Consider the following 12,721-nt stretch of genomic DNA (forward strand, 5'->3'; position numbering starts at 1 on the left):
CACTCCTATCTTCCTTCTCTGCTAATGTTTCCACTGCTAAAATGGCATACTACCATAACAAAATTAACAATTCGTCTAACTCTCGCATGCTTTTTAAAACATTTTCCTAATTTCTTTGTCCTCCTCCTCCCCCTCCTGCTTCATCTCTAACATCTTACGACTTTGCAAGCTTTTACATTAATAAAATTAAACACATTAGTGCACAATTTTCCACACCACAATCAGTCAAGCTCATATCACCAGCAAACTTACACTCATTTACATCATTCTCTTCACTCTCTGAGGCAGAAGTCTCAAAACTCATCCTTTCTAATCACCCTACTACTTGCCCGCTTGATCCTATTCCATCTCATATCCTTCAAGCCATTTCTCCTGCAGTTGTACCTGCACTCACTCACATCATCAACACATCCCTCCACACTGGTGTTTTTCCCTCATCATTTAGACAGGCACGTATAACTCCACTACTTAAGAAACCCACCCTCATTCCATCTCTTTTAGAGAACTACAGACCAGTTTCCCTTCTTCCTTTCATTGCAAAAACACTTGAACGAGCTGTGTTCAACCAAATCTCTACATTTCTCACACACAACAAGCTCCTTGACAGCAACCAATTTGGCTTCACAAGTGGACATTCAACTGAGACTGCCTTGCTCTCAATTGTTGAAGCTCTAAGACTGGCAAGAGCAGAATCCAAATCTTCAGTACTTATCCTGCTTGATCTGTCCACTGCTTTTGACACGGTTAACCACCAGATCCTCCTATCAACCCTACTGGCAAAAGGCATCTCAGGAACCACACTTCAATGGTTTGAGTCTTACCTATCTGATAGGTCCTTCAAAGTATCTTGGAGAGGTGAGGTGTCCAAGTCACAACATCTAACTACTGGGGTGCCTCAGGGCTCAGTTCTTGGACCACTTCTCTTCTCTGTCTACATGGCATCATTAGGTTCTGTCATTCAGAAACCTGGCTGTTCATACCACTGCTATGCTGATGACACTCAACTCTAACTCTCATTCCATCCTGATGATCCGACGGTAGCTATTCGCATCTCAGCTTGTCTAACAGACATTTCTTCCTGGATGATGGACCATCACCTTCAACTCAACCTTGCCAAGACAGAACTGCTTGTGATTCCAGCAAACCCATCGTTTCATCACAATTTCACCATCAAGTTAGGCACATCAAACATAACTCCTTCAAAAACATCTAGAAGCCTTGGAGTTATGATTGATGATCAGCTGACTTACTCAGACCACATTGCTAAAACTGTCCGATCCTGCAGATTTGCTTTATTCAACATCAATAAGATCAAGCCCTTTCTTTCGGAACATGCTGCACAATCCTTGTTCAAGCTCTTGTTCTGTCCAGGCTGGACTATTGCAATGCCCTCTTTACAATTAATTCAGAACACGGCAGCAAGATTAATTTTTAATGAGCCAAAAAGAATATGTCACACCTAGAGATGTTCCGATACCATTTTTCTCTTCCCGATACCGATTCCGATACCTGGGCTCAGGGTATCGGCCGATACCGAGTACTGATCCGATACCTGGGTGTGTATCTGTATATACAGCTGTATATACTACTAGCCCTGTGTAAATTTCTAGAATTATTTTATGGTGTGCTCCAGACTTATCCCTTGATAAAACATGAACAAATACATGGTTAACTACTGTATTTATTACAGTATTTTTATTATCTGACATGAATTTGACAGTAATATTATTTAATTTCTTAAGCGAAAAAGAACTTCAAATGCAGCCAAAAATCTAACACCGCAAACTAAAAAAGGTATTTTAGTATTTTAGTTTTACAATATTAGTGTATAAAAAACTGCAACAAATAAGTCTAGGAATATAAAAAATTCTATATTAATCAGATAATCTCTTTACAACAAAACAAGTAAAAAACAAGCAACCGTCTAGGCATAATTATTATTATTAATAGAGACGTATTATTACTACATAGAGACGTAGCTAAATCTACTGTAGGCTACAACAGTAGCTTAATATATTGTCAATTTACTCGCCATGAAGATCTTTGAGTGTCTGTGTTTATGATATGACAGTTTTCTCAAATGAAACGTTAAATTCTCATGAAGTGACGGTTTATGCGTTCATGTCCTCATATAGTGACACACGGCAGAAGCCACAAAACAGCGAGCTCCCGTGCATCTGCGCCCGTCTCCCACAGAGATGTAGACTTTGCTGGAGTAATATTTAAATAGTATTTTGCAGTTTAATATTTACAGACACTAGTATATATATTCGGCTACAGTCTGGAGCCCTGCGCTTAGACTAACACGGAAGCGACTGAACGCAGCTGCGGGTAACGAATATACTCAAACTTACTACCGGTTCTACAGAGATGCTGGTATCATCACATTTTAAAATTTTCAGCACCGTCTTGGTAGTGAAGTGCCAGTACTTGTGGCATCCCTAGTCGCCGTTTTACTGTCTGGTTGGTCCAGTCTGAAATACTGCTAAACAGCGGACATACTGCTAACCACTGATCTGTAATATTGAAGCGGCTTCACTGTCTGTTGGCAGTTTAGAACGCGATGAGCGATCCAGTCATATATAGATCAGTGCTGCTAACGCGTTTTCATTTCTTCTTCGCTGCTCTAAACAGGGGTTGCTTGTGGCATTACAGCACATCGTCCTGTGTTTGCAATGCATTCTGAGCAGCGAAGAAGAACCGTGCAGCGGTTAGGCAAAGCTAGCGTTCATAACTAGGTCTTGAAAATGGTATCGGATCGGTATATGGGTTCATGTACTCGCCGATGCCGATGCCAGAATTTGTTGTGGGATCGGAGATATTTCCGATACTAGTATCGGAATCGGAACAACTCTAGTCACACCTCTGTTTATCAATTTGCACTGGCTTCCAATAGCTGCTCGCATAAAATTCAAGACTTATGTGCCCTCTAGAAGCTTGCAAGTGAACGTCGCTTGATTGTGCCATCCCAAAGAAGCACAAAGTCACTTTTACGGACTTTTAAATTAAATGTTCCCTCCTGGTGGAATGACCTCCCCAACTCAATCCGAGCAGCTGAGTCGTTAGCCATTTTCAAGAATCGGCTTAAAACACATCTCTTCCATCTTTATTTGACCCTCTAACTTTAACACTCACTATTCTAATTCTATTCTTGAAAAAAAAATCTAACTACCTTTCTAATCTTTTTGTATTATATTTTCTTTTCATTTATTATGCAATTGTATGTGTGTGTGTGTGTGTGTGTGTGTGTGTGTGTGTGTGTGTACGTGTAAAGACCTCTAACACTAGCTTGCTCTATTCTTTTTTTATTCTATCTGTTTTCTTTTTATTTATTATATTATTTAAAATCCCATGCTACGTGTACTGTGTTAACCTAACTGAGACTTGTTATAGCACTTATATATCATTGCTCTTTTTGTTGTTTTTGATTGCTTCCACTGTCCTCATCTGTTAAGTCGCTTTGGATAAAAGCGTCTGCTAAATGAATAAATGTAATTGTAAATGAATCCAACAGTTATTCCCTCGAGAGACAGCGTTAACAAGAAGGCGAAGGCAAATTAGAAAGGGGATTGTTGCACAATCACGACACACACAGGAACACAGCAGTTGACATCTCTCTGAAGGCAGTGTTTTATTAAGTTATGTTTTGCCATTTCACGTTTCTCTGTGGGGCTGCCCCAATTGCCAGTCACATTACTTATTCCGAAGGGAGCCATTCTCCATCCAGAAAACACTTATTTCATTAGCCCAAAAAGGCCCATAATGAGAAAAGAGCTTTGTTTCACGTGCCCGGATTTCTCTGCACTTCCTGCTGGTGATGGCTGGATCTCACGTTTTTTTGAGCCTGATATTTATATCTTTTCTGAAACTATCTTAATAATTCCTACGCAAAATGCCAGAGCATCAGAAGCTGTGGCAGTGACTTCCAATTATACATAGCTTTGTTTCTTATGCAGGGAAATTATTTTGCTGACATCATGCAAAACTTGATTTGTAGACTGCGTAGTCTTGATTTTAGAAATAAGTCTTTCAGACTGCAATATGGAATAAATAAAGCACAGTGTATTTATTATCTGCTTGGTCGAAAGGTGCACAACACAACAGTTTTCTGTCATCACAAATTATAAACTTTATGATCACACAGCTCTATATTGCAGCATTTCCACTGAAATAACCCATAACAATTGTACGTGTAACTTTTTTTTGTTTCCACCGCGGTCTAAAGTACTGTAAAGATTGGGCAAATAGTCTGGTGACGTAGGTCTGTGCGCATTTCTCAATACAAAGTATGCAAATTTCGGACTTGCATCCCTGGTAGTTCAGACTTTGCGAGTTCGACTCGGGGAGTGTGATATCCGCGACGACGCAAATCCTGTAATTCTGCAAACAGGAGCGTACTTGATAACATCAGTCAGCTCGCCTTGGCTACTGCAGTTTTCCTCTCTGTATATTTACAATTAGACAAAATATAATATCAAATACCAGGTCTCCTTTTGTTTTCATTTAAACATATTAATAGTTGCAGAAATGAATAGCCACAAAATGTTCAGGGAAATGCGTAGGCCTATATATTATGCAATATTATATCAAACAGTATTGCCTCTTTTTACTTTAATTTTAACATATTAATAGATAAATTAAATAAAGACCAAATATTACCTGTTAGATTTACCCAAAAGAAATAAAATTTTATGTTTAACCACTAAAGAGACATCAGATCCAACGGCACATATCAGAAGGTCTAGCCGAGGCGAGGCTGCTCTCTGCAGATACATGATCTCTGAGCTCTCACTGATCGTGTGGAGCTCACCATCTCCAAAATTGGTGAAACACATTTTTAAACAGGCACTGTCTTTATAAATAAACCACAAATTTGAGTTTTAAACAACTACATTCTCGCCTGAAATACTTTTAAAACTACATTTCATGACACAATAACAGTAATATTTTGAAAATTATCAGAATAAATGTTGGTTGAAATCACAATGCTGAGTGACCTCAACCAATCAGCATGTTTAGCACCCAAGTCCCGCCCCCAAAAAGTTCCGGAACTTTGAAAAAGTACTACCTCGCCAGCAGGGACTTTCTGAGCAATAGCGGCACCAGGATTTTTATTGTAGGTGGGCCTCCAGTAAACTGGATGGGCCAGTTAAAATAACCCCCCCCCCCCCCCCCAAAGAAAAACCGGGTTTCCCTTCATCTCTATTCCAGGGCTTTTCTGCGGCACTGAGGACAGAAACTTGTATGGCTGTCCTCAGCTCAGTGCCGAAGCGGACAAAGAAATACACCTTAATTGTTTTGAACGTTCAATACACAAAAAGACTGAAACGAAATTATATCTTAGGAGGTTCTGTTTTTCTATCCATTTATTTACCCAACACAACAGAATGTGAGGGTGTGGCTACTAAGGGAGGATTTTATGGGGAGAAGCTTTCTCCAAAAATGGACCAAAATGGGTGTGACCAGACCTAAAATGGGTGACAATGGTAGCACCGCGGCTGTTTCTGAGGGGCAATTTTTTACCCAGAATTGTATTTAGATTCTGGTTCCTGCGGTGGAAACACATGGGTTACCAGCCCAAAGTCCCTAGTTCCTGGGTAAAATTCCAGCGGTAGAAACGTGGCTTATATCCAGCTTTATTCTTATGCATGCAGTGCACTCATGTAAAGCAACAGACACTATATTACATATATCATCTGCCAGATTTTTTATATTATCGCAAAATGTTACTACAATATATTACTGTATACTGTAAGGGTACAAGTATTAATGCTAAAAATGATCATTATGAGTTTTTTGGTTTGGTACGCATGTGTTCCGAACAAATACAGTGTTAGCGTAACCACTGTACGATTGGAACTTCATTGGAAACTTCCAGTTTTATATATTGTAACTTTTGATAAGAAACAGTTTCATCTTTCAAATTACGTCTTTTCTTTTTCAAGGAAATTCAAACAACAAATGCCGTTTTGACGCTCTTTGATGTGTTGTGACAGATCGCAGTTCTCCTCCTCTTTACTAGCTACTAATTTTAACATGAAATAACCATGAATGAACATCTCATGCCTCATGTAATCACTCAACCAGTGTTTCAACCATGGAAAGACGCCAATAAATCAGCTTATAAACAAAATGTCACATAGCATTTCATTCACCTCATTCAATCATCAGTGTCCACAGCTCGTTAGTATGCTATAAATTAAGTCTAGAGAAGAGCAATTCACGAAATATTAGACTATATAATCATTATATTCCACTTACCTGTTAGTGATGTCTTAATTATCTAATGTAAAACTGTTATGAAACGAGTTATGAGGCACTGTGTAAATTAATATATTTCAACAAAAAATATATTTTTATAATTCAGAAGTTAATTTAAAACGACATTATGTGCAATTTACATATTTGCATATATATATATATATATGTTTTTTTTTAAGTTGACTGTTGCTTGTTATATTTAAAAATATATAGTAATTCAATTTAAGGCTGTTGTTAATTGTTATATTATAGTAATGTAAAAGGGCTCACTATAGTTTATAGCATAAGCCGAGGTAGATTTTTATGCCTAAGAAAATGTTTATTATAACTAAATTTATTTAAAGAAAGAGTGATTTGTTCAGTTAACAGCTGTTTAATTAAAAAAAGGAGCATGTTCCTTGCTGATTATGCAAGGGTGGTGGGACTGGAAATAAAAATAAGATAAATAAATAAATAAATAAATAAATAAATAAATAAATAAATAGTCAGGGCATGTCAGTTGTTATTAACTTGCCAAATTAATGGGTTTTTGCAGTTCATGGTAATATTAAGAATTTGGATGGTTTATGTTCAAAATAATATGGACAGTTTTTTTTTCTTGATTGATTCTGTAATAAACAGTTTTGATGTAACTTTTGTGGTATCCAATGTGAATTTTATGAAGACCACTGCATTTTTTGTGCATATTTTAGTATTATTTATTTACTATTATATAGTAATTATTAATATTTTCAATTTCATATTCATTTTATTTTAGGTTTGAGTAATTTTATGACTTTTGCCTTTTTTGTTTTGTTTTAATATTTATATTTAGCTTTAATTTATTATTATTGTTTAAGTTTTAGTTTGAGTAATTTTTAGTACCTAAATAAGTTAAGTTAGTTGACGTTTAAACATTTCTAACTTTTTCGGAAAAAAAAATATACATTTTACAATAAGGTTCATTAGTTAACATTTGTTAACTACTATAGTTAACATGAACTAAGAATGAACAATACTTCTACTGCATTTATTAATCTTAGTTACCGTTAATTTAACATTTACTAATGCATTATTAAAATCTAAAGTTGTATTGGTTAACATTACTTAAGGCACTGTGAATTAGCATGAGCTGTCACACTACACAAGGAGTCAAGGAGCCAGGAATTAGGAGACGAGGAATTCACAAAATAAGATTTTTTAATAATCCAAAGGGGAACATACAGTAGAGCACATGGAAGACATTCAAGAACCAACAAACACAAACTGAAAGGAGTAGGGCTTACAAAGACAGGATAATTGGGGAAACACAGGTGCATGAAATAACTAATTAACAGGGACACAGAACACATGTGGAGGGAAAACACAACATAATGTGTCCAGGGGCGTGACATTACTCCCCCCTCCCGGAAGGTGCATCCTCGCACCGTAGTAGCAACATGGGGAGGGGAGTGGGTGGGAAATAGGGAGGAGACTCAGGAGGAGGACAGATATCCGGGAGGGGGCCGGCAGACAAAGTCCAGGGAGGAGATGACGGAGGGAGGAGGCAGGAGGAGCTTGGAGGCCACAGCCATGATGTCGACCCACAGTGGAGGCGACGGAGGGAGGAGCCATGGAGGAGGAATGGCCTCCGACTCCAGGGGGCCGACCAATGGTGGCGAAGCAGGTGGAGGAGGAGCCTGAGGCAGAGACAGAGAGCCAATGAAACAGGGGGATGCTGAGGATCCGCGGAGCCAGAGTGGAGACGAGGATGCTGGAGGATGGCTGTCCCATGGGTCTCACACCACAATGATGGTGGGCTAAGGGGTGAGCAGATGGTCTGCCAGGCGACAGCAGTGCAGGAGGCTGGAGGGTGCGGGAGGGTGGGTATTTTCGAGGAGCAGGCACTGGAGGGCACTTTCTAGGAGCAGGCACTGGAGGACCGGAAGCCCAGTCAGGGCTGGACAGGGGAACCATGGACGAAGGAGGACTGGATGGGACAAGCGGAGATGACAGAGAAATCCTCTTTTATATTTTAGATTCCTTGTGTACACATTATTCCAAACTTCATGTAGTCAAAGATCAGACAGCGTATGTCTAGACCCTCTGTGGGCCAAATCATATATATATTCACATTCATAAAGATTAAAGCCTGCTCAGTTTGCATATATACATATCTGATTGAAATATCAGTATGCAGCTGTATTGATGTATCCAGTCAAGCTATACTTGATCTTGGGCTAAAAAAGGCATTTATGGTAAAAAAAAATGTGGAACAAATTTTTACAAAAGATATCCAGCCTGAAGGTGCAGCATTTAAACCATCAAAGTAAGTCATCAAATGCATCTTATTTTGCAAGTTCTGTATATGACACAGTTACTTTCTGCATTGAATCCCACAGCATATTGGAGCCTTTAATAGTATGCAGATTCCGTAGTTCTGTGCCAGGCTATCTGTTCCAAAGCTGGATTGTGCCTGGCATCAAAATATTCTTGATCCAAAGAGGCAGAAGATTCCAGTCTTTCCAAGCTTTGATTCCAGTGGTGCAGAACCTTAGGAGTGATGATGAAGCCATAATGTGCCTTGATCACCAATTAGAGCGTTCATTTTCCATTTTAACAGTCCTGGCACTGCTGCTCAGATGGGGATCAGTGGCCTTCAAAACCAACAACTTGAGCAATGATTTAACTGTATCTCAGTTACCTAAAAACAGTTTACAAATAAACATGCCACATCACAGTCTTTGTTTACGAGTCTTGCTCATAGCTTTGATAATAGAACCAAATAACTGAATTGTCTTTTTTTTTTTTTTTTGTCGTCAAAATAATGGACTCTGCTTTCTAGAAAATTTAACTCTGCTCGGTGCTCTCACAGCATGTTTATGTAATCCAGCACTTTAAATATACCATGAAGTAAAATGTTTTTCTTCATCTCCAGCCATTAATTACCCTATAAAGTTAACCCTATAAAGTCTACCGTATCATATATTATATTCCAAATTCTAAGATCTCTAAGTTAACAACATGACCAAAATTTGCTGAATCTACTACATGCTATCATAACAAAAATGTGGAGAAATGGAGCTAAATGACAACTCTTGGAGAGTTTAGCCTGGTAATATGCATGACAGTGTTAATGTGTTTGGTCTTAGTTGAATTGATCTGCTATTCTGCTGCTGCTGCAGATCAAGTACAGAGACTTGCTACTGCCGATACATCCACAGGCATGCTGCTGTGAGCATGTAGGAAATACTGCTGCTGCACATATAATATACATGAAATAACCCCCATATATAACACATGAAAACACCCCATAGCAGATCTATACAGGTGGAGGTGGGGAAGTGGAGAGATTCTGAAGCGCACTGCTACTGCTACAGCAAGCACTAGCTGAGTATTTGAATGTTGAGCGGCAAGCTCATTGACCGCTGATACGAAAAGAAACCAATCAGCTGCACCATGTGAATAATGATGGAATTATAAAAATTACATTACATTTACATTTATTCATTTAGCTGACGCTTTTTATCCAAAGTGACTTACAATTGCTATATATTTCAGAGGTCACACGCCTCTGGAGCAACTAGGGGTTAAGTGTCGTGCTCAGGGACACATTGGTGTCTCACAGTGGATTCGAACCCGGGTCTCACACCAAAGGCATGTGTCTTATCCACTGCGCCAACACCACCCATAAAAGGTTAAGTTAGAACCTATCACTCTGCGCCATCTAAAGTTCCATGACAGAACATTCCATGAACTCAGAACTGGAAAGAAAAACAACAATGAAGAATAATGCAATGAGAGCAGATGAATAACTGAAAGAATCATAGAGCTTAAACAGACTAATTAACCAAAAGGACAAGAGGTGTGCTAATTCAAACAATGGAAAAACATGGCAACTAACAGAAACACATTAGACTGAACTTAAGTGTCAAAAATTTAAAAGAAATTAAGATTTATAGAAAATATGAAAGCTAAATAAATAAGCTTTACATTGATGTATGGTTAATTAGGATCGGACAATATTTGGCCAATATACAACTATTTGAAAATCTGGAATCCGAGGGTGAAAAAAAATGTAAATACTGAGAAAATTGTAGGGATGCACCAGTTGACTGGCCATAAATCAGAACCGGACATTTTTGCTTAAAATACGCGATAGGCAATCGGCCGTTTTTTGGTCTTTTTTCGGCCGATTTTTCCAGAAGTGCGCCCGCGTGCACAGACTACATTGTAATCATTCCCTATCATGTAATTTGTGTGGAAGTATTTCAAAATCTGTGCGCAGGAAACGGGCAGCCGTTCAGCACTGGAAGTGCAGAGCTTCATGTCTGAGGCACTGATAGGCACTGTGTACTGGCGCACAAATAAGAGGCTTTTCTCTGCGAGCGTACTGTACCTGTCCACGCCTATGTAATTCCATACGCGCCCTGCACAAGCGGAGAAAGTGAAGGGATGTTCAGCTCAACTTCTCGCATGTTGGATGAGAAACGAAACCGACTAAACTGTGACAAAACTGAAATCCTTTTTTTGTAAAGTATAACTTGCAAACACGTTTGAAAAGTCAGAAGTAAACGTCAGTTCTGTATAGGATTATTATTTGTCTTTTGATTTAAAAATCGCCTGCTGTAGCACACTGAAACAAAGTTTCGTTCATCCAATGAAAAAATTTTAGGGTAATGATTCACATCTATATTTTTTAACTTGAGCAAATAGTTATTTATTTTTCATCGGCTCAATTAAAAAAACATAGATGTGAATCATTACCCTATTTATTTATTTTTTTTAATTGGACGAATGAAACACTTTGCATCTTTGTTTTATTCGCACCAACATTATTTGATTTTAACATTTTGGAAGTTTGGACTGTAGAACTATGCAGTTATTGCTTTTAATTTCACATGGTTACAGTTAATCTTTTCATTTAAGTCCAGTTCTATGTAGTTTCAACCCAATTCAAAAACAAAAGCTAAATGCTGATGTCTGTACCATAATGTTCATATTGAATGTAGGCTACTTACTGTGCAGATACTGCCGTTAATTTCAGATGGTTACCGTTATTGTTTTCAATAGCCAAAAGCCAGTTTGGCCTATTAAATACCAAATAAACATCTTGTTTATTCATACTTTTCTTTATTCTTGTTTGTTGCTTAAAAAAAAAAATCGGAAATCGGTATCGGAATCAGCCAGTTTGCTTGTAAAAAATCGGTATCGGAAACGGCCATGAAAAATCATGATCGTGCATCCCTAAAAAATTGCCTTTACATTTGTCCAAATGAATTCTTAACAATGCATATTACAAATCAAACATTAATTTTGATAAATTTATAGTAGGAAAATTTACAAAATATCTTCATTGAACATGATCTTCAAATAATATCCTAATTATTTTTGACATAAAAGAAAAATCAATAATCTTGACCCATACAATTTTTTTTTTTTTGGCTATAGCTAAAAATATACCCCAGCGACTTAAGACTGGTTTTGTGCTCCAGGGTGACATATGAACCTAATGCATCAAATGTGATAAGAAACATGTAACATTTATTATTATTTTTTTTATATTTAAAAAAGATGAATAAACTGTTCTATTTGAGAATTTATATTTATTGTCTGACAGTCTAATGTTTGTTTGTGTTTGTCTGTCTTCAGGTGAGCGTCCGTACCAGTGCCCATACTGTGACAAGGCCTTCAGCAAGAACGACGGCCTTAAAATGCACATACGCACGCACACCCGGGTAAGACTACACTCATATAAGCACACATTTATTTATGGATACTGAACGTCCACCTTCCCATCTCTTTTGTTTTTCCCATTGCCATTGCATTGCTCTGCTTCTGCAATGCAGCACTGTGTCTCATTAACCGTGTTTTCAGCATGTCAAAGTCTGTACTAGTCGTCTGTAACTTTCATTTGAAAATTTGCCAACCATCTTCCCAAATTAGCCTAAGACAAGTGAAGTGGAGAGATTTTTATTTTACACTAAAAAACCTATATTCTAGGATCTATGAGTTTTCTCTATATCCTTATGTCACCTTTAATCCTGATTAGTTGTGTAGTTGTGTGTTTTTCTAGTGTCTATACATCGGATGTTTTTAACTTCTGCTGCAGCGGGCCATTAGGAATGTCTCCTCATCGAAGGACAAAACACAAGCAATACACTTTCTTCAACATCTGCCTAAAAAGCCTACTGCCTAAAACATTGTTAAGTGTGTTTGTGTGCGTGTCCAGACGTGGCCATGTACGTGACATAAAAGCAGCTACAGAAACATGATTAAGACCAGATTACACCACTCATTTAACAGATGTGAGAGTTTTTAAACAGGTGGATTTTTACTTTTTACTTCAGGGTCACAGCAAGCCAATGGAAAGATGGAAAAACGTACCAAAAAGTTATCTGGTTAGTGACAAGGCCATTTGGCATTGACACTATTTATTATCCACAGAGGTTGTAATATCATTAACCCAGCAGGGATTTGAGTCATTGGGGTAATCAACATT

The 12,721-nt window shown here is 38.0% G+C and overlaps 1 protein-coding gene across 1 annotated transcript in view; it reads left to right on the forward strand.

The window, feature by feature from the left end:
* Window positions 1-12,721, forward strand: part of LOC132129573 (PR domain zinc finger protein 5-like) — a 95,505-nt gene that overhangs the window by 62,331 nt on the left and 20,453 nt on the right. Inside the window, exon 14 of the mRNA XM_059541206.1 lies at window positions 11,872-11,957. Coding sequence (XP_059397189.1) covers window positions 11,872-11,957 — 86 coding nt within the window. The remainder of the gene's footprint in view (window positions 1-11,871; window positions 11,958-12,721) is intronic.

Source organism: Carassius carassius, chromosome 46, assembly GCF_963082965.1.
Source record: "Carassius carassius chromosome 46, fCarCar2.1, whole genome shotgun sequence".
NCBI lineage: Eukaryota > Metazoa > Chordata > Actinopteri > Cypriniformes > Cyprinidae > Carassius > Carassius carassius.